Source organism: Protomyctophum parallelum (assembly GCF_964188405.1).
Source record: "Protomyctophum parallelum genome assembly, chromosome: 1".
NCBI lineage: Eukaryota > Metazoa > Chordata > Actinopteri > Myctophiformes > Myctophidae > Protomyctophum > Protomyctophum parallelum.
This window is the reverse complement of record NC_139697.1, coordinates 87,814,660-87,837,757: the sequence shown is the minus strand read 5'-3', so window position 1 is coordinate 87,837,757 and position 23,098 is coordinate 87,814,660. Positions and strand designations below refer to the sequence as shown.

Below are 23,098 nucleotides of genomic sequence, written 5' to 3'. Positions count from 1 at the left end.
AGCCATGCTATATGGTATGTTAGCAATCATATGCTTCACGCCGTTAGCTTGGAATCACAACTAGGTGGCGAACAAAATGTGGGTCCGCTAAATGTATTTTTATATCACACATTAAGGAGCGCGTTGCCCCCCCCTTGCAAGGCCAACAACGTCTTTATTATTAATTCATGGATGGTTTCCGTCCCGCATTTGTTTTCAAAACGAGGTAAGTTGTAGCTAAAATGGCGGCGAGGTTGTCATTTGTCGCTGTTCTGTTGGGGCTAACGGCTGTTCTGTGCTTCGTTCCGTTCGTGGTCGTTGCACGAGCCTTCCGCTCCGCTCGTCCAAAAGACATGACGTTGTTTTGTTTTCAAAATGGAAAAAGTGTCAGCGCTCCTCATCGCGTCGACACTTTTTCCTCACTTGTAAACACGTCATTTTTGTCAAGCGACACGCTGACGGCCGTGTGTGGTAAATTAACATTACATGACGTTGTCTCCATGTTATAATTGGAGCCCTCCGTCAACATTATCTAAGGCTAACATTATCTATGTCTCCATCCATCCATGCGTGATGCGCCACTTTGTTATGAAGCTGTTACTAATGCTAAATAGGCAGCTCTTGATCTTTGACAGCTGGTTTTACAGCTCGCTAAGCCAACTACCAATAAGTGACATAAACTACGCTTTACTTGATAGTAGCTACTAGCTACTAATCATATGGAATGGTAGTGTTGAGTGACGCTACGGCTACATCATCTGAATAGAAAATAGTGTTCGTACTAACTTAACTTGCAATAAGGCGTTGCCGTTGACGTTAGCCACTAGCTAGAGATCGCGGTCACTGTGATAGCCCTATGGCAATAGCAAAGAGCAGTGTTTCCCAAACTTTTTCATGTCACGGACCCCCCAAATTGACACTAATTAGCCTGCGGACCCCCATTTGAAAAGATATGCCAGGGACCCCCATAACTATTGTATAAGAGACGATCTTACGGCTCTAGCAGTGATTCTCAACCATTTTAATTTCAAGGACCCCCAGTTTGACATGCATTAGTCTACGGACCCCCATTTAATGGTATTTCTATCTCTGAGACCCCAATTTATATTTGTAAAATCAATGTTAATTTAACTGAGAGTGTAGCCTACAAATGGAACCAGCCCATAAGGGTCCATTTGGTTCCTAACTATCATTTAGCTGGGGACCCCCTGGAAATGCCTTAGGGCCCCCTGCATGGGGGTCCCCGGACCCCACTTTGGGAACCACTGGGCTCAAGGTTTTTGTGGTTTGTGCAGTCTACAAACTACAGTCCACCAAACCAAAGCATATACCGATACATAAGTTTGAGAAGAATAAAATACTCTCCATCTTCATCTTAAAAATAAATAACATTATAAAGCAGCATCAAACAAAGAACACTTTTGCCATGAAGTGATAAAATGATACACCTCCTTAACACAGTGTTTATAATTAAGCCATGGTGTGCACCACTTATCTGTTTCAATGCGTTATGATTATGAATGATGACCTGTGTTTACTTAATACTTATATTTCCTACGAAGGTTTTGAAAGAAGGGTAAAAAATAAAGTATTTAATATGCATATGTCTCTATTTTGGCCATGTCTATAACCGAAAAGGTTAACTTAAATGTAAAATAGTAAAAATAGCAGAAAATTGTAGAACATCTACAAGTCTACAAGCTCACATGTCACAAGCTTCACAATTTATCCATGACACCGTTGTGCGACCAAGTAGAAAATAATGCGTAAACAGTAAACACTGTTAATCGACGATAGCCTATATAAAAGAAAACATGCTTCTTGATTTTTCATCAAATGAAAATGATCGATAGTTGCAGCCCTACTTTCAGTTTCTGGTGCTTTCAAATAGTTTTTTTGAGTGGTGCAACCACTCCCTTACGGAGTTATGTGTGTGGGTGGCTGGCTGGGTGGGTGCCTGATGATTTCAGGTGTGCCAGTACAGTACAGTAGAGGGTGCAGTAGAGGGACCGGCACACGGTAACTCTGTCATTTCTCAACCGTTTCGGACGGGGGGCGGAACCGGGCCGGCACCCTGGGTGCATTCCTGTGGGTCTGGAACCCCCCCCCCCCCCCCCCGGGAACCCCTACACGGAGTTGCAACACTCACTCACTCACTTTTTTCCTTATTACTGCCCTACATGGACAGTCAATCTTTGGTACCACAAACCACTGCTGCTGGTAGAGAAACATTTGTTATTGACTTGTACATGCTTGACTTAATGATCAAAGTGTTCCTAACAAAATTAAGGTGAGGTATAACTGAGATTTATGTGATGTTATTGATGGATACAATCAATTAGCAGTAATCATTTGATTTGTTTCTCATTCCAGATTTAGGTGAAGAGAAAACACGTTTTTGGGGTCCAGAGCAACCAAATCACTTATTGAAGCTGGTTCAGAAAATGTTAAAGAAATGATAGCAACACAGGACTTGCAAACAGATAATCCACCTTATCCGTAAGAAATAGTCTGTCATCAAGTATTAACTTGCACATTCTATAATTGTATTTGAAATTTTCACTTGAAATTATTCTAAATACTGCTTGTCTTATTTTTGTGCTGCTGTGTGTACAGAGAAGCTGATACACAGTTATCTTCAGACACAGACTTTGAAGATCCTGATGGAAGGAATGCAAAGCCAGGGAAAGCATTCGTATGTGTTTCTTTTCATACATCATATATACTGTATATAAGGAACAATTGGACACTGTGGTGTCATTAAAAAAAAGAAAGAGAATAGTAACCTCCACCTCAAATGATGGGCTGGTAATATATTCAACACAATGTTTACAGTTATTCTGTACGTAATTACTGAATTTTCCCCAATAGGTTGCTAAGAAGGGAAAGAAGACCCTTGGAGATAAGGCCAAAGGTGGAACGGGGGGAAAGGTTCCTGGCATTGGTTGGGTGAATGGTCACCATCAGCATAATGGAGTGGAGAATATGTCCCTGTTTGAGGTGGTTAAAATGGGAAAGAGTGCCACACAGGTACGTGTGCACACACACACACACACACACACACACACACACACACACACACACACATTCACACACATTTAGGCCTAGTTCATGAAAAAACAGCTTGGGTGTTGCAACATCTCTAATGCAATCAAAATAAGATTTGACAGAGCTGTGAGATCGTTTCAAACTTGAAATTAGAATATCACGATTAGAGGGTTATTTTGTCAAATGTTTACCATTGTTTTGTTTTCCAGTCTGTTGTTGACGACTGGATAGAGGCATACAAACAAGAGAGAGACGTTGCTCTCTTGGACTTAATCAACTTCTTCATTCAATGCTCTGGATGTAAAGGTAATTACCGGTATCTGAATTGACTTCCATGGGGCACCCTTCAAAAATTACGATAGTAAACTTTGTTGAAAATATGTTATTCTTGTCACAGGTGCTGTGAGTTCAGAGATGTTCAGACATATGCAGAACTCCGAGATCATCAGGAAAATGACAGAGGAATTTGATGAGGTGCTGTCTGCGATGTTGAGATGATTCTAAAAAATAGAAATACGACCGAAATGTATGAGCACAAATCAAACATGAGAAATGTCTTAATGGTGGCCGAGTTTGAGGAAATCAGGAAAATTATCCAATGTTAATTAATTTTAACTTGAACATTTTTCATTGTCATCTAAATCACATGTCCTTCCTCAATTTTGGAATAGGACAGCGGCGACTATCCATTGACTCTAGCGGGGCCACAGTGGAAGAAGTTCAGGCTTAGCTTCAGTGATTTCATTGGGGTCCTGGTCCGGCAGTGTCAGTACAGCATCATCTACGATGAGTACATGATGGATACGGTCATCTCACTGCTCACTGGCCTGTCCGACTCACAAGTCCGTGCTTTTAGGCACACGAGCACACTTGCAGGTCAGATAAAGTTACATTTTATTTATTTTCAAGCACACTCCTTTGTTAGTATTTCTGTTACTGTCGATTGGTAGAACAGTGTTTTTGTATACTGTAGTGTTAAACTTTTTTAATTCACCCTTTGTCAGCCTTCTGATTGGTCCCTGACTGACTAACCAGCAGGCTCTTTCTGCATTGTTCACGCCCTGGTTCCGCCTTGTTTATGTTGAATTTGCTAAAACATCATTTTTGGAAAACACTAAAAACAAACCATGCCCAGTCACCATGCGGCACCTGTGGTGTTCCTTTTGACTGACATCAAGTTTAAAATAAGAATTGAACGCAAAGAATATCAATACGAAGAAACAGAAAAACACCTATTTCAATGGTGGTGGATGGAGACTAGAGAAATGATTTTTGTCCAACCACGAAACGGCAATCAATGGGTGCGAAGAGGGGCACAACCACGGGCGGCACTTGACAAAGGGTGAATTGCTCGTCTTTTTCAAGTGCATAACAGAGCTATGATGCCCTTTTTCCTGTTTTTAAAGCCATGAAGTTAATGACAGCCTTGGTGAATGTTGCTCTCAACCTGAGCATTAACATGGACAACACACAAAGACAATATGAGGCAGAGAGGAACAAGGTCATTGGAAAGAGGGCCAACGATAGGCTGGAGTTACTGTTGCAGAAACGTAAAGAGGTGAGCTGAAGCTATGTACTTTATCGATATGAAATGGTTTAGCTGAAAATCTACTTTTAACACTGGCCCGGTTGCTAGGCAAACACCTTGCATACCCCAAGCACCAGTTAACGTGCGCGCGCATCCCATAGAGTCCCATTTAAAAGTTTCTGGCGGTCTGCAAGCGGGGGAAACGGAAATGAAAGTGGCTTAATATGACTGCCGCAGCTTTAACTTCACTCATTGTCTCATGTCAAACAAATGGAGTTGGCAAGATTTAGGATGAATATATAGTATTGTATATACTATGTAAGGCTAGTAATTCCCCTTATTGACTAATTCAAAGGCTGGTAGGTACAGAATGTATCAAGTTGATCACCTACTGAGACAGGCCTAAAGGATGTATTTTGCATCAGTTTGCACCTGCTCATAGAGACCTCAATGAGGAGCAGTACTGTACGTAAAATATGTAAAAAGAATAAATAAATAAATGAAGCTCTTCCCCTTATTTTGTTTCAGCTTCAAGAAAACCAAGACGAAATTGAGAACATGATGAATGCAATTTTCAAAGGAGTGTTTGTGCATAGATATCGGTATGTATCTATGAGCACTACAATACCATACTGACTGTGAAATGTCACTGTTAATGATGAGTGCCCCCACTCATGCCATAATGTATCCTATCACATCAAACCAAGATCACTGCTAAATGTTTATTTTATTTCATTACCTGACAAGGTGTCCGATTAGAGCAGCAGGTGTCCGATTGGAGCAGCTGCCTACTCAAAAGTAGGGAGCTGCTCCAAGCTGTTCTGTGTTCATATTTTGTGCCATCATGAGTTAACAGACAGGAGTGGATTAAAACCCCATTTGGATGTTATGGGGCTGCATGTCTTTTCTTATTCTCAGTCAATCCTTCTATATTCATCAGTGATGCCATTGCCGAAATCCGAGCGATTTGCATTGAGGAGATTGGAGTGTGGATGAAATTGTACAGTGACGCCTTTCTCAATGACAGTTACCTGAAATATGTTGGGTGGACAATGCATGACAAGGTGAGTGAGGTACACTTGATTCTACAGCATCTGGATGTATCTGTTAGTTTTAAAATCCACTAAAAACGATTTCCTTTCCCCTGATTCTGGTTCTGTAATGGGATGCCTTCCTAACATGATTGTTTAGTTTTGTTCATAAAGCATCTTTGAGTACCCAAGGTGCTCTATATGTTTATTATGATTATTATTATTTTCTCATCTCATCAGTTCTGATGACTAGATTTGGGTGATTTGAACATTTTAATATTTCTAATAATTCTCATATGGTTACTGTGATTGTAAGCAAGGTGAGGTGCGACTGAAGTGCCTGACAGCCCTGCAGGGCTTGTACTATAGCAGGGAGCTCAACACTCGACTGGAACTCTTCACTAGTCGATTTAAGGTGAGCCAACTACTCCTCACTACACTACCAGCTGCAGGGCTCTCACATCACATTTGTAAAGTTAAAGACCAATTTTCATGGAAGACAAACGACATGCACAGTGACAGTCAAATCCAGTGTCCTGGATTTCCAAGCTGGAGGTTTACCACAGCTAGTAAATGTATGACTTACTGTAGGTTTGTGATATCTTAGGGCGCTTTCACACCGGACATGTTTGGTTCGTTTAAAACGAACCATGGTCCGCTTACCCCTTTGGTTCGGTTGGTGTGAACGTGCATACGAACTCTGGTGCGGATCAAAGAAACGAACCATGGTCCGCTAAAAAAGGCCGGACTCGGTTCGCTTCCAAACGAACCACGGTGCGCTTCGTTACTGGTGTGAATGCATTCAGACTTTATAGAGGACCAAATACAGGACGAGAGGCAAAATAGCCGTCGGGCGTCGGCAGTTGTGAGGCTGCATTAATAATTATAGTTATAAAAGCATGTATTTTTTTACGGGGATCATATGACAGCTGACAGTCTGATTTTAATAGTAGACGCATACAGTATATGTCGAGGCGCAGCGCAGCATACGAGGTTCACATGCGCAAAATGTACAAGTTATCGACATGGAATGGTGTACGGTATGGCACACGATGTAAGCTTGTAGATCTGTTTATTTTAAGCATGCGCCGGCCGCCGCCACGCAAAGTTATGACAAAGCATGCGAATCTGCGATGCATGAGTCTTCATGCGAGTTTCTCTTTCAACTCGTGTCCCCTCTTTTTTGTGTGTGTGTGTGTGTGTGTGTGTGTGTGGGCGCGCACGCACATGAGGGGACTGGGGGAGAGACCCATATATTTATATGGGAGAGACGCAGAGACAGAGAAATATTTAAAATCATCCATGTCGCGCAGGCCGCAGGTATCGAGAAAAAGGCAATGTTAAATAAGCTATACACAGGTGGTCCCAAATGATTAATTGATTACATCACTATAGCAAAAGACGTAAAACTAGGTCAACTCAATTAGCTGCAGCGGAGCTGTTCTGACTTGAAGCTCAATAACCAACTGACCAAACCATAAGATGACATGGAAATGCCCGCCGTGGCGCCGATTTGATGCGCAGAAATAACATGGGTGAAGGTGCACACATGGAAGAAAAGTCCTTTTTATCGGGATACCTTGTTAATGTAGGCTATACGTCTCCGTGAATTTATGCATCAGCATGCAGCAAGCAGCAAGCACATTATTGTTCAAACACCTGTTCATCTGTTGCTCTTATTTGGCTAATAAAATAATTAATAAGAATGAATGCAATAGCAAGTTGTTGCTGCCTGTCATGTTGCTGTTCTCTTCTCTCTCTGTGTGACTGAAGGTTGCCCCAAAAATTGTAGACAGTGATTTCCCCTCATGTTCTTTTCCCCCTCACTATTTGGTTCGCTTAACATGTCCACGTGTCATTTGTTTACATATTTGGTACGCTTTACAAAGTCCAGTGTGAACACCAAACGGACCAAAATCAAAATGCAAATATTTGGTCCTTGATCCGGACCTTCTAAGCGAACTTTGGGTGTGAAAGCGCCCTAAGTCTTAGTATACAACATGCTAACGAACCTTACTGTCATTGACAGGATCGCGTTGTATCGATGACTCTGGACAAGGAATATGATGTTGCAGTACAAGCCATTAAACTCCTGACTCTTGTCTTACAGTAAGTATCCTCAGTCAAGTCAAAAATGAACAATTAGATTTTCTGCCATTTTCTTCAAGAGATTTTGTCCAAATGTCACAAAATGTGGAGTGCAGAAGTGCAGAACTAAGCTCCTTCCTTATTTGCAAATGGTTCATTTTGATGTAACAGGAGCAGTGATGAGATCCTAACAGCAGAGGACTGTGAGAGTGTGTATCATCTGGTGTATTCAGCCCATCGACCCATAGCTGTAGCCGCAGGAGAGTTTCTCTACAAAAAGTAAGAGTTTGTTGTAGATTGAAACAATACCAAGGTGTGCTATTGAGCTTTTGAGAATGAAATTGGATTTCACCAGCCCTACACATCGTCCAGAAGTTGATGTTTATAATGCAGTACGGAATTGAGGATAATGCTTGACCTTTTGTGTTGTGATGCTGGCTAAAAGGCTGTACAGCCACCAAGGGGGAGAGGAAGAAGGATTGCCTAGGAGGGGCAGGCAAAGCCTCAACGGCAGCCTCCTTAAGACCACGGTGTTCTTCTTCCTGGAAAGTGAGGTAATTTGTGTCCATGGTTTTCCTCTGCTGGAAGCAAACCTTGTCATTGGTGTGTCTCTGGCAGCTGTAGCGCTGGAAGTGTTACAATATATTGATGGGATGTGCACTCTTGTGTGTTGTAGCTCCATGAACATGGGGCCTACCTGGTAGACAGCCTGTGGGAGTGTGCAGCAGAGCTCCTCAAAGACTGGGAGAGCATGATCAGCCTTCTGCTGGATGAACCCAAGCCAGGGGAGGAGGGTGAGTTTCCCCATCTCATACAATCGATGTTTCACAGCCTCAGAAACCTTTTTTGTTTTTGATGGGCGCCCCTCCTATGCCCAGCAGTCTGTGTGTCTCCAAATTAAAATGATTTGATTGGCTGAGCACGGAATGTGATGTATGACGATAAGACCACCGACAGTGGAGCGAGAGTAAGGGGATGCCATTCAGAAGATGGTCCTGCCCGCCGGGAATTGAACTCCCCTAGCATCCCCCAAATAGGGATGCTAGGGTTCAAGTGGTTAAAGAAAAAGTATTAACATGCTCCGTTGTCTGTGAGTGAGCCCTTGAAAATAGCAAATATATGATATATATTTAGTTTTCTATGCAAGAGACACTTGATGTGTTTTACGCAGTCATTAATGCACAGGTGTGTTTTGTTGACATACGGACAAAGTCTCATCCTCATTCGGTCATCCACCGTATACTGTGTTTCTGTGTCTTTTCCAGCCCTGACCGACCGCCATGAGACAGCACTAATAGAGATCATGCTTGCTGCTGTCCGGCATGCTTGTGAATGCCACCCTCCAGTGGGTAGAGGCACAGGCAAGAGGGTGCGTTGCCTGGCTCTGCAAACTACAACCACCTCATGAGCGTTCACGCATGACATTATCATGCTAGATTTTGACAAATAACTGTGGTCTCCTGCATGTCAAAGGTCCTTACCGCGAAGGAGAAGAAAGCGCAGCTAGATGACAGAACAAGAATCACAGAGATGTTTGCAGTGGCATTGCCTCTATTGCTGATAAAGGTGGTTAGCAACATTATGTAGTCATCAAATAACTTGGGTCACAGTCACATCCATAACCACAGTGTACTGACTGTTGGTGTCTTATTTTGTCTCTTTACAGTACTGTGTTGATGTTGAAAAGGTGACCAATTTACTACAAATTCCAAAGTATTTTGATCTTGACATCTACACTACTGGTCGGTTAGAAAAGGTTAGTGAAATGTACATTCCTTCTAACTGCTAAAACTCAAACTCAACTGTCCGTGATGAAAACAATGGTGCTGAATACTATTTTATTTTACGAGTTTTCTGTTCCCGTTTAGCATTTGGATGCTCTGCTGAGGCAAATCTGGGAGGTGCTGGATAAGCACACTGACACGGATGTGCTTGAAGCCTGCTCTACCACCTACCACTACCTATGCAACGAGGAGTTCACTATCTACAATCGTGTGGACATTGCCCGCTCACAGCTCCTGGATGAGCTGGTGGACAAGTTCAACAAACTGCTGGAGGACTTTCTGCATGAGGTAAATTAATTGGCAGGGATTCACGACCTTACTTTGTAATTTGTGTTGTTCACATTTAATTTAATTTAATTTAATGTTTTAATGTAAATGTGCAGTACTCTATAGAGTGTCGGGCGTTTCACAAGAAAGCATTCTACTCTGGCAGGGGGAAGAACTAGATGAAGATGATGCCTACCAGGTTCTGTCCACACTGAAGAGGATAAGTGCTTTTCACAAGTAAAACAATGAACATATTAATTTAAGTTAAAAAAAAAACATATACTAGTGCATGTTGAAAGTCTAGGTCGTATGATTAGTAGCTTCTTGTTTTTCAGTCATCACTTAATAAAGATGTGAATAACTTGTTTTTTGTTCTATGGATGGCTATGTCGGCTTTTAGACTTGTTTTCATCTGAACGTATTAAAATATATCTTTAAGGTAGAAAGACCCATAATGATCAGATGTAATTTAATTTAATGAACACTTTTTTTCCCCCTTCTACAAGTGCACATGATCTCTCTAAATGGGACCTCTTCACTTCCAACTACAAGCTACTCAACACTGGTCTTGAAAATGGAGACATGCCTGAGCAGGTAATTAGAGTATTTTGTCTTTAACCTAACTCAATCAGTCATGAACAACTGTCTGTATCATTTATCACCCTGTTGTTTTTTCTTTCCCCTACAGATTGTCATTCATGCAATGCAGTGCACACACTATATCATCCTGTGGCATCTTGCAAATTTCTCAGAATGCAGCTCCTCAAAGGTACATATTACTATAACCTACTGTTTATTCACAATATGACATGTTTGGTTAACATTCTGTTTGGTTGTACCACCATCTGTCTATCTATACAGATGTCTAATGCATGGCTATATTATGCATGGAAAGCGACATACAGTTTATTTTTTGCTTTTACTCCTGTCACTTTGGGCAATAAGAAAATGCCAGAGAGTAAGGGCCGATTCATACTCCTATTTTAGAGCCGAATAAAAGTCGGTTCGGCTCTGTAGAGCCTACAATGTGACGTCATTTGAGGTTCGGGGCGTAAGGAAGTAAAATGGCTTTACTTTGTCTTATTACACGGATTGGTTCTGAAATGCTTCGTTTAGCTGTCCCTTTTGGGTCAATTTATTAATTTATGTATTAAGTAGTCGTGTAATAAGCAGGATAATGAATGGCTAGGTGGTCATTGTTCATACATAAATCACCCTGGCTGTCTATGATTTATTTATTTATCATTTACCTGTGGGCCTCATGGCTCGGCAAGGCTTACTTACATAGTCGCCAATGGAGCTTTCTTTTTGTTTCTTTAGGTGGATATGGTGACCTTGAGAAAGCAAATGAGGGTTTTCTGCCTAACGTGCCAGCGCTACCTAACAAATGTGAACACTGCTGTAAAAGAACAGGTGGGATCATGCATACCAGACCTGGCTTTTGGTCCAGTTACAGTAACATTCAGATGAAAGTATAATCACGGTAGGTTGGGTCGCTCAAGAGCTAAAGTGTCGAGCTCTATTCCTGTATAGGCCTTCACCATCCTGTGTGACGTGCTGCTGATCTTCAGTCACCAGATCACGTCGGCGGGCCGGGAGCACCTGGAGCCACTCGTGTTCACCCCCGACTCTTGCTTACAGGCCGAGTTGCTCGACTTCATCCTAGAACAAGTGTTCATCGACCAGGATGACGACGACAATAACAGCGCAGGTCAGAATCTCTTGACTGCTCACCTTCAAAATAACCCATTCAGGCCTGACCTCGATTTTTTTTTTTTTTTTTTTTTCTGAAATAAATATTTTCACGATAAAAAAATAAATAGCAGACCTACAAGCTCGTAGCGCGCCACTCGGTGGCGCGCTATGAGCTTGTAGAGCTGCTATTTTTCAATAGCTAAATTATAACAATGTTTAAAACACCAAGAGGGATTCCCGCCCAATATGGGATAAAGAAAAGAAAAAAGCATTTTGATAAGTGATAAATGTCGCCTCTTACAATGTCCCTAGCTGGCTGCATAAATTCAATCAAAATTAATGTTCTTCCCAAATTCACATACCTCTTTCAATGCGTCCCTGTGTTCATTCCAAAGTCGTTCTTTTCCTCTTTAGACTCAACAATTTCATCATATATTTGGCAGAATAAGAGGCCGCGTGTGAGCAGAATGTTACTTAAAAGGGTAAAGAGGGGCCCAGGCCGTAGCGTAACGGTCTGGGCACCGGACTGGTGATCCAGTCGCGGTGTGCCGCGGGTTCGACTCCCGGACCCGACACGGCCTTTACCGCATGTCATCCCCCCATCTCTCTCCCGTTTCCTGTCAGCCTACTTTCTATCCCTTAAAAAATCAATAAAGGCGTAAGCCGCAAAAAAATATCTTAAAAAAAAAAAAAAAGGGTAAAGAGGGATGGAGTCATGGGGCTCCCTGATTTTCGTCATATTGGGCTGCTAACATCCGGTGTCTTGCCTTTTGGAATCATTTCTACCTTAATCCTAATTGCCCAGAATGGACATCTCTGGAGCTTAAATCGTGTAGGAATCTATCACTTCCAGCTATTCTTAGCTCACCGCTTGGCCGCCCCCTGCCTGATTCAATAACTAACCCGGTGGTGCGTCATACGCTGAGAGTGTGGGCCCAGTTCAGGAAAACTTATAATTATAGAGACCTCTCCCTGATCAGTCCTGTGGCTTCCAACCACCTTTTTGTTCCATCAATGCAAGACGTGACCTTTCAGAGTTGGCATGGAAAGGGCATCAAATGGTTTAGAGACCTGTTTGTGGGAGAGAGGTTTGCATCCTTTGATCAAATTTCAACGAAATATAGTCCACCTAGACCACACTTCTACAGATTTCTGCAGGTCTGGCATTATGTGTGCTCTATATTACCTGGCTTCCCTAATAAGCCTAATCCTAACCCTATTGATGAATTTCTGTCTTTTGACCCAATGACTAAGGGCGCCATTTCAATATTATATGATACCATTTCAAATTCGAGGCCAGCACCCTTAGATAAGATAAAGGCCGACTGGGAACATGATCTGGGGCTCACACTGTCTGAGGAAGTATGGGATTCTGTTTTCTCTTCTATACACAGGTCCTCTCTCTGTGCATGACATTGCTTAGTGCAGTTTAAAATAGTCCATAGAGCTCATATGTCTAAGGCTAAACTGGCTAGTATTTATCCTGACGTAAGTCCTACCTGTGACAAGTACAAGAGCGGTGATGCAACTCTGTTCCATCAGTATTGGATGTGTCCAAAATTACAACCATTTTGGGGGAATGTGTTCAAGACTCTGTCCAACATTTTACACCAAAATCTAGACCCAGATCCCTATCCCTTATTTTTTGTAATTATGTATGCATGTATTTCGTGTGTGTGTGTATATAGATTTATGTATTTTCCGACTATCCTTGGGATTGTGGGTGGGTGGGATAGGGGATGGAGCTTTATTTTTATTTATTTTTTTCATATTTGATATGTCTCTGTCTAATGCTTGCCCCTGGGTTTGTCAAAAAAAAAAAAAAAAAACTTAAATAAAAAGATTTTGAAAAGATAAGTGATAAATGCAGGTCATTTTATTCTGTTGCAGAGTAATGCAGACGCACACAAGTAGGCCGGGTGCCTGTTGTGTCAGCGGTCTAGCAGTGTAACGTTTGCAAACTTACAAGCATAAAAGATGGATTGTTACTGACTGTTTTCCTGTATTTTGTTCTCTTTTGTGTCTTCTAGATGGCCAGCAAGATGACGAAGCCTGTAAAATAGAAGCACTACACAAACGGAGGAACCTATTGGCAGCCTATTGCAAACTGATCATTTACAACGTTGTGGAAATAAATACAGGAGCAGATGTATTTAAGCAGTACATGAGGGTATGTTTACTATTTCATTATCATCGGTTCTACAGCAAATTCTGTCTCACTGCTGTTCACAGCTAACACCCTTTATCCACGGACTCTCCTCAGTACTACAATGATTATGGAGACATAATCAAGGAAACCGTGAGTAAAACGAGGCAGAATGACAGAATACAGTGTGCGAAGACACTCGTCGTCAGCTTACAAAAGGTACGATTCTTGGCAACTACAACTAGAACAAATACTGTTTCTTCAGAAATGCAGAAACCTGCATTTACACTAGTACATTTACAAAAGCAGACACTTAAGAAGCACAACTGGCCACTTGTTCATCCATCAAAGTTGATAATGACCATGGCACGTCTCACTTTGTTGAGTTTCACTGAGAGATGGCTGAACAGACCAATCTGAGCCTGGAATGCTCTGTGGCACACTGGACAGGACAGACAGGATATAGAGCCCTGCGGTGTAGCAACTATTCCATTCTTGCCAGATTGCTGCCTCCCCAACATAGGACTGCACCTTCCTGTACTTTTCATATCTTATATACAGTACCTGCTACATTGGCAGGTCGGTCGTGAGCGAGGAGTCCAAGCTTTTCAGCTTGTAATTCAAATACAACCTCTTGTTATTCCTTTACTCTATATTTGGTACCCTCTGAAATCCTGCTCCCAGTACTGTAACTCTCGACCATTGGGGGAGTTCTATAAATGTGAACTACATTATAGTGAGGAACCAACTTGACACTCGGGCAGTAGTGGTTTGACCTATGGCAGAAAGTTCACACTCGCCGTGTATTCCAAACACTACAAAGAAGTGAACATAGAGCTGAACATGGAACATAGAGCTGTTTGTCTTAAGTGAATTAAGAGCTGAGCAATTGTAAACATTTGAAGACACTAAACTAGTGATTCCCAAACTTTTTTCCTTGGGCCTCCCCCGCTTCTTACATTGGACAAAAACTGAGACACCCCCCCCCCCCCCCCCCCCCACATGTGCGCGCACCCATGCACGCACATGACCACACACATGAGCACACACATCATGAGCGCACACACATGCACATCATTCTCATTCGAAATAGCTAGATAGCCTAATCTACAAACTCACAACACATGGCAAAGTGACATGTTGTGAGCTTGTAGATCGGCTATCTTCCGCTTTTCTACATCTATATTCTTGAGCCCACAAAAACGGATCTAATCGTGCTAGCATGATTACAATTACAATTACAATTTAGGCATTTAGCAGATGCTCTTAATCCAGAGCGATTTACATTAAGCAATAACAAAATGCACGGCATACATCACATAAATAAAAAGTAAGAAAAAGAAACATGCGTAAGCTAAGAACATGATTGATGAATGTCATGATGGTAGTTCATTTTGAAGACGTATTTCTTACAAAAATGTAAAAAAACAAAAAAGGATAATGAAGAAAAAATAAGGGGAAGCTCCACACACTCAAATCTGTGCATAATCAATTAATTTGCTGACCTATACTGACCTTCAGGCATCCTAAGACTTATTTCTTCAAATGTATTCATATTAATATTGTTCACAGTTCAGTGTTTTGTTTTCCTTTGTAGCTATTCAATGAGATGTTGTCTGACCTTGGCTGCAATATTGACCGCTCTTCATCAGCCTTCTGTGGCATAAAAGAGCTTGCCCGACGTTTCTCACTAACGTTTGGATTGGATCAATTGAAGACCAGGGAGGCTATTGCCATGTTACATAAGTAAGTGGTAATTCACCATTTGTCAGCCTTCTGATTGGTCCCTGACTGACTAACCACTGTAACCAGCAGGCTCTTTCTGCCTTGTTCCACCCTGGTTCCGCCTTGTTTATGTTGAATTTGCTAAAACATAATTTTTTGGAAAAAGCTAATAACAAGCTATATATGCCCAGTCACCATGCTGCACCTGTGATGTTCCTTTTTACTGACACCGTTTAAAATAATAATTGAATACACAGAATATCAATACGAAGAAACTGAAAAACACATTATTTCAATGGTAGAGAGAAAGGTTTTTTGTCCAACCACGAAATGGCAACCAATGGGTGTGAAGAGGGGCACAACCGTGGGCGGGACTTGACAAAGGGTGAATTGTGAGCCAAAAGGTTGCCGTCTAGGTTTTGAGTGTTGACACGAGTGAAGTTGTTCAACCTATTTGGACAAAGTTACCATACGTTCATGCTGCTCATTGTCTTTTTTATGTATTTATTTTAGGGATGGAATCGAGTTTGCGTTCAAGGAGCCTAGTCCACAGGGAGAGGGGGGTCCACCTCTCAATCTAGCCTTTTTGGACGTCCTGAGTGAGTTCTCTAATAAACTCATGCGACAGGACAAGAAAACAGTGTAAGTGTAAGACGTGTGTGGCTATATAAAAAAAAGATAATTGATTTGAATTCAAACTAAGATTTATTGCCTTCATTCTTTTTTTCAATTGTGACATATTTCGAGCCAGTACGAAATCTATTCGAATTTTGTTCGTGTTGATTTGTTGATACATTTAAAAAAAAAACTAATTATCAAAGAAAATGCTCTTAAGAAGATTATTATTATTGAATAATCACTAAGAAAATGAATGAATATTGCAGCCCTACTGCATCATGACCTTTTGTCTTTCTGGCGTCCACAGTCACCTGTACCTGGAACGATTCATGACCTTTCAGATGTCTCTACAGCGAGAGGACTGCTGGCTACCCCTCATCTCCTACAGAAACTCCCTACATGCTGGAGGAGATGACGACACCATGTCCGTCATCAGTGGATATAGCAGCCGAGGGTCCACGGTCAGGAGTAAGAAGTCCAAGCCAGCTAGCACAGGCAAGAGGAAATTTCCTGAAGGTGAGGGCCTGATGCTGCAAGAATGTACTGGACAACTTGTGGGTACAGGCTTTAGTTACGACAACCTACCTCAAACCCTAACCTAACCATAACCGCAAGCACGGAGCAGCACATGTTTGCCAACCTTAACCCGATCGTTTTCTGCATGTCGGTCCTATGGTATGTCGGATAAGCGTGCGCACCCCCACCTTGTGGAGTACAAGTATAGGTTTTGCTTTGGTTAAATATTTTTTACAGAAAACCTCAATAAGGCCCGGACGGCTGGCGTAGAAGTCTGGGTACCTAGGCTGGTAATCCAGCCTGATAGCATTTCGCGAGTTTGAGTCCTGATACCATATTACAGACGACCTTTGCGTCAACCCCCCATCTCAGTCTTCTGCTCATCTATCAATAAAGGCAGAAAGATCCCCAAAACAATATCTTTGAAAAAAGAAAACTTCAATATGTTTACCCTGGGTATGAATAGTCAAATAATTGACTTGCTTTAAATATATACTGTATATAAATATAACAATATAAGTATATAATAGTTGCACCGCTAAGTTAGCGCAGGTGCGATTTTTTTATTATTATTTATAATTATGCTGGTATTTAAAATTTTCAGTCTACAGTATGATCTACACTCTACAGTATGATCTGCATACACACCTTCCTTTCTCAGGAGAGGAAAACAGCTCTAGCAGTAGCGATGCAGTCTGGATGAACCGCGAACAGAACGTGCAGACACCAGCCATGGCGATGTCTCCCAGTCCCCACCTCACCTCCATCGTGCAGACACCAGCCATGCTGATGTCTCCCAGTCCCCACCTCACCTCCATCGTGCAGACACCAGCCATGCTGATGTCTCCCAGTCTCCACCCCACCTCCATCGTGCAGACACCAGCCATGCTGATGTCTCCCAGTCCCCACCTCACCTCCATCGTGCAGACACCAGCCATGCTGATGTCTCCCCACCCCACCTCCATCGTGCAGACACCAGCCATGCTGATGTCTCCCCACCCCACCTCCATCGTGCAGACACCAGCCATGCTGATGTCTCCCCACCTCACCTCCGCTGTCCTGAGGGATCCCAAGAAGATGAGGCCAGATGACGGCTACGCAGGAGTGTACACCATGTCGTCAGAGCAGCACCAGGACATGCCTTCCCAACAACAGCAACACCATCACCACCACCAGGCTGCCATGGATTACACGTAATGCATCATTTCTACATGCCTTTCATTTATCCACCTCTGAAAGGAATAGAATACCCTTCTTCAGGCCTGAAGAAGGTCCGGAGGGACCGAAACGCGAAAATACTCAGTGTGCGGGTGTATTCTATTCCTTTCATTGATGTCCACTGGCCTACGCACCTGTGCATACGCCTGATTTCTAGGTTCAAAAGTTTATTATTTATCCACCTCTGAAAAATACAGCATATTGTGAAAGTGTCGGACGTTCTCTCCCCCTATCAGCACCCAGGTTACTTGGATGCTGGCCCAAAGGCAGCAAGCGGAAGCACACCAGCAGCGGGAACGGGCCAACATGCAGTATGCCAAGATGAGGAACCACATGCAGCATGCTGTGTAAGTCAAGATCTCACTGTTGTCTACAACAGGGGTTCCCATTGGAGGGTCCTTTTCATGTCAAGGACCCCCAAAGTGACACTTATGTCATTCATGCGGACCCCCATTTGAAAAGATATGCCAGGGACCCCCCAGTTAGAGCAGTGATTCTCAAGTAGGTTGAGAATCACTGAGGATGCTCAGTTTGACATGCATTAGTCTACGGACCCCCATTTAATGGCATTTCTATCTCTGAGACCCAAATTTAAATTGTAAACTCAATGTTAATTTAACTCTGAGAGTGTATAAATGGAACCAAACAGACATTTGTCCACTGATACCATTTGTATCACTCTCAGAGTTACAAGACAAATAAGGGTCCATTTGGTTACAAACTATCATTTAGCTGGGGACCCCCTGGAACTCCCTCAAGGACCCCACTTCGGAAACCACTGTTGTCTACAATAAGAATCATTGTGTCTCATACTCTCACTGGAGGGTTTGAGCTGACATGGTGCATTATTAGTGCAGTGGTTCTCAACCTTTTCATGCCGCGTCCGCGATCCCCTCCCAAATTATTATGGAGACCCCCCCCCCCCCCCCCCCCTGGCAAGCACTCAATTGTAGGAGTTGAGGCATTGCATTTTGTTTGAAAATAGTAGATTTACAACCTCACAACCGCCAAGCTTGTAGATCAGCTATTTTCACACACTCTTTCTTATATAATTTGACAATTTAGTCAATGTTTGACCAGTTTTCCATAGTATAGTTTGTTTATTACTTTTGATGCCGTCTTATTTCTTTTTTCTATTAGGTCTTAAAAGTCCTAAATTGTCACTTCACTGTCATCTGGGGACCCCCTCCCCCAAATCGGGAAAAGTCGGGACCCCACAGGTTGAGAAACACTGCATTAGTGCACTTTCCTATTATGTTATAATAACTTTCCATGGGCACTATTAGTCGCAGAGGCTCCGGGCTCATGGAGGACGATGAAGAACCAATAGTGGAGGATGTTATGATGTCATCAGAGGACCGCTTGGAAGACCTCAATGAAGGCATGGATTTTGACACTATGGACATAGACTTGGTAATTAGTTTTTTATTTTACCTGGGACAATTTCACCTAGAACAAAATATCACAACACATTTCAGTGGTAATACTTAATCATTGTAAAGTTAAGTTTGATGTTTTTGTTTAGTTTTTTAATTTGATAAAAAAAAGGTTTTATCAAATTAAAAAAAAAATAACTAACTAAACAAACTCAGAGAAAATACTGCTGGGGAGTTAAACTCTCCAGAGTTCCACAAATACACTAATGAAATAAACTGTGAGTTCCAAGACTCCCAAGTACTGTGAGCTCAAACCACCGGTGTGGTTGTAGTGTTGATGTGGAAGTGTCAGCAATGTGACAATGTGCCATCTTGACCATTGGCAGCCAAATGTAACCCACAAACAAATTACAAATATTACCTTCCCCTTTATTTGGAGAACCATGTACATTAGACTGGATGGACCACACAAACCAAATATAAAATGCAATAAAAGCTAAAATGTAGTGGGTTTTCCTTTTTTCACCTACTGTACCTATTTTGTACTTGGTGCCAGTGTCAAACTTACAAACCCATCAATATTTACCACCCTCAAACTAGAGGCTTACTAGTTTTTCACGGTGATCAGAATCAGATTAAACTTTTTTCTTCTTTTTTATCAAACATTAACTCCCTCCTCACTGGCCTACCGGCACGCGCACTTAAGCCTCTCCAATTGATCCAAAATGCTGCAGCTCGCTTGGTCTTCTATTTTTGAGTGGTGGTGCAACCACTCCCTTACGGAGCTATGTGTGGGTGGGTGGGTAGCTGGCTGGCTGGCTGGGTGGGTGTCTGGGTATGAGCACGAAAACAGCATGGTTGTTGTTCACCACATGTGCGCAACCTAACACACACACAAACACACACGCACGTATTAACTGTATATATGATGCTTTCGGGTGTGCCAGTACAGTACAGTGACAGTACAGTACAGTAGAGGGTACAGTAGAGGGACCGCCACACGGTAACTCATTTCGGATGCGGGGTGGCACACCGGAACCGGCCCGGCCCCCTGGGCGCGTGCGTTCCTGGGGGTCTGGAACTTCCCCACCCCTGGGGACCCCCACATGGTAACTGTCATTTCTCTACCGTTTTGGACGTGGGGCGGCTCGCCGGAACCGGGCCGGCACCCTGGGTGCGTTCCCGTGGGTCTGGATTAAGAGCATCTGCTAAATGCCTAAATTGTAAATTCTTCACTGACTATACCTGTTATTTTTCAGCCACCATCAAAGAACCGCAGAGAACGAGCTGAATTGAAGCCAGACTACTTTGATCCATCCTCCATAATGGATGATTCGGTAGGCATACTTTTGTGGCGGTTACGGTTACATCTCACTATAAATGCACCAAGTGTGTGTGTGTGTGTGTGTGTGTGTGTGTGTGTGTGTGTGTGTGTGTGTGTGTGTGTGTGTGTGTGTGTGTGTGTGTGTGTGTGTGTGTGTGTGTGTGTGTGTGTGTGTGTGTGTGTGTGTGTGTGTGTGTGTGTGTGTGTGTGTGTGTGTGTGTGTGTACATGTCTGTAATCCACATAACTCGAGAATCGTTCGCCCCACCGACTTCAAATTCGACACACGCGTTCCACACGCCCACAGAGAGTGCCGTGCCCTGTGTCGAGTCGTACACTTTCCTGGGGTTTTTATGTGGGTAATTTGGGTTTTTAGTTCAATGACGATAAGTGTTTCTTGTCTCCCAAACATCATTAAAATAAGATCTGGTTGCAAAAGGGGTTGCAGACTGTGGCTTGGCTTCTACTGGCCAATTCATACCTAAAGAATAAGTGGTTTAATTCAGGAGAATGAGATATGTATAATGATATATCTTTTTGCAGTAGGGTGCACACATACATACAGGCATTCTTGTTTTAGATTACTGGCCACTTTATACCCCCAATTACATATTGTGTGGCTTGGTATCTCAAATATTTAACACATATGCTGTTGCATCTATCATAACCACTAAACCACAGTTTAGACTGCCTTTAGAAATTATGAATCTGCACAAACTTCATGAAACCGCTTTGAAAAGAAACCTATAAAGTGTCAGATATGAATGATTTCGGCTTACTTTGCCGCAAAGTGACCGCAAAGTGCCGCAAAGTGACCTTTTTTATCTTGATATACAGTTTAATACCAACTATTGACCTAGTTTTTCCCAATTTATTGATATGATTTATTGTTCTCTTTTAAATATTTTTCTCCTGTGCTAAATAGAAAACAACCACCTAAAGATGTTGATGATTAAGAATATTTTGGTGACTTGGTTAAAATAATATATAGTATAGTTAAAATATATGTATAAAATAATACAAGCAATAATTCATTTTTCCAATTTTTTAAAATTATTATACAAACATATATAGACTCTAAATCATGTTATTTTTCCTCCAGGTGCTGAATGTTCCAATGTTCTAAAAGTAAAAAGGGGATATAAGGATACTTTTATTGAAGATCCCGCTCTAATAAGATGGCCGTTTCTTCGTAAAGAAATGTAAGTTGCTCATGGGACTTGTGAGACACCAATGATTGCCTCTCTTCAACGTCTTGTTTGACTTTTAACTTTAAAGGTTGCCTTGGTTGCATTTTCTGATATTTTTCTTCACGTGGCTGTAGTAGTGGCATTAATGTATAAGTTGTTTCCACCTTTATTCAGCTAGCCTAAAAACAACTTGTTAACACCGTTAACTTGTAGCCAGCTTGAACCTATTGGATTGGATAGGTGGATGCTTAAAAGCTGTGTTTTGGTCGACTGAAGTGCCAATATAGAAACTTCTTCTCTATAGTGCTTGATGAAGAAGAATATGACTAAAATTAAAATAGTCAAGGTATACATTTGTCCTTTAATAAAACAGCTAATGTCTTATGTAAATATGGCTGATATACTTTTATTAAACTAGAATTTGGCATGGCATGTAGCCATATATTGTATATGCCAAATACAGTATGTACACCGTAAACAAAAATGTGAAATGGCATCCTATAATGTTGAAATGCCTTACCGCAAATGTGATGTGCGGTGTCCTCAGAATTCTCTATCATGGTATTTTTTGAGATATATCAGTTGTGCTTTTATACCTTATAGATGATTTTGATTTATAGATATTTTGTAATGACAATCAGATGTAAATTAATTGTTTGTAATCATGTTAATTCAAGTAGAGAATCTTTTGACTTTGTAATTCTAATGTTGTATAGATATGGCCTGAAATTTATATTTTATTTTCATCTTTGTAGAGATAATGACTAATGTAATATCCAAATGGAATTTAACCTGTTGACAGCTGCACTTACAATTAATGTTGAATAAGCTGGAGCAGTTGCAATGTCATACAGTACATTTAAATCCAGCCTATGACCGTCGACAATAGCTCTCCTCTATTTTCTTTTCCACTGTACACTATTTAAATTAAATACTCCCCTTTAATCAAGCAAGAAATGCTATAAATGTAATGTTTCAAAAGAAAGGCATTGAATAAGCATTTGTGCTTGTGTTTTTTCAGGATCTTTGCAATGCGGGTATAAGATAGAATATACTGTACCAAGTATAGGACAGTGGTGTCACAAACAGTAGGAAGAATGTATGTTGCAGTTTAATGGGGCCCTGACATTAAGGATTAATCTATACTTTCCCATTTCCACAAGGGTCACTTGACCATTTTTTTTTAAATAGATTTTATAGATATTATAGACTCTATCATATGGACGCTGATGACAACACCCTCTGTGTGGAGTCGTTGATTGCTGGAGACCTTCTCTAGTTACAGGGAACTGCACAGGTTTTGTATATGAATAGCCTAAGAAAAAAGGTTAAGTCACAACACAGTGACTCTTCCAGAGCTAATGTCCCGTTCAAGACCCCAATATGTTACGACCCTTGGTCATTGCCCAGTGCAGAGTAACGTTCTACAGTTCTACACCCTAAAATATATGTTTTACTAACTTTAAAGCTGGTGCCCCTATTTTGGGCATGTTCCTTAAGTTTTTTTTTTATTAGAAATTTCTTTGGTTTTTTTCCCCAAACATATTTTCAAACAGCAATAATAGC

At 41.7% G+C, this 23,098-nt stretch overlaps 1 protein-coding gene across 1 annotated transcript; it reads left to right on the top strand.

The window, feature by feature from the left end:
- The first annotated feature begins 17 nt into the window (after positions 1–17).
- LOC310871400 (cohesin subunit SA-2-like) lies at positions 18–22,708 on the top strand. The gene is made up of 34 exons (XM_083782891.1): positions 18–205; positions 2,353–2,478; positions 2,596–2,674; positions 2,851–3,009; positions 3,237–3,333; positions 3,425–3,501; positions 3,699–3,903; positions 4,434–4,585; positions 5,084–5,157; positions 5,496–5,619; positions 5,903–6,001; positions 7,616–7,695; positions 7,846–7,953; positions 8,120–8,228; positions 8,351–8,468; positions 8,940–9,043; positions 9,148–9,240; positions 9,341–9,430; positions 9,543–9,746; positions 9,892–9,962; positions 10,232–10,319; positions 10,414–10,494; positions 11,046–11,138; positions 11,259–11,436; positions 13,451–13,590; positions 13,684–13,785; positions 15,164–15,312; positions 15,805–15,933; positions 16,217–16,425; positions 17,087–17,618; positions 17,880–17,990; positions 18,930–19,056; positions 20,279–20,356; positions 21,445–22,708. Exons 2-34 carry the CDS (start codon positions 2,435–2,437, stop codon positions 21,466–21,468), a joined length of 4,128 nt encoding a protein of 1,375 aa, XP_083639017.1. The 5' UTR covers positions 18–205; positions 2,353–2,434; the 3' UTR covers positions 21,469–22,708.
- Positions 22,709–23,098: the final 390 nt, after the last annotated feature.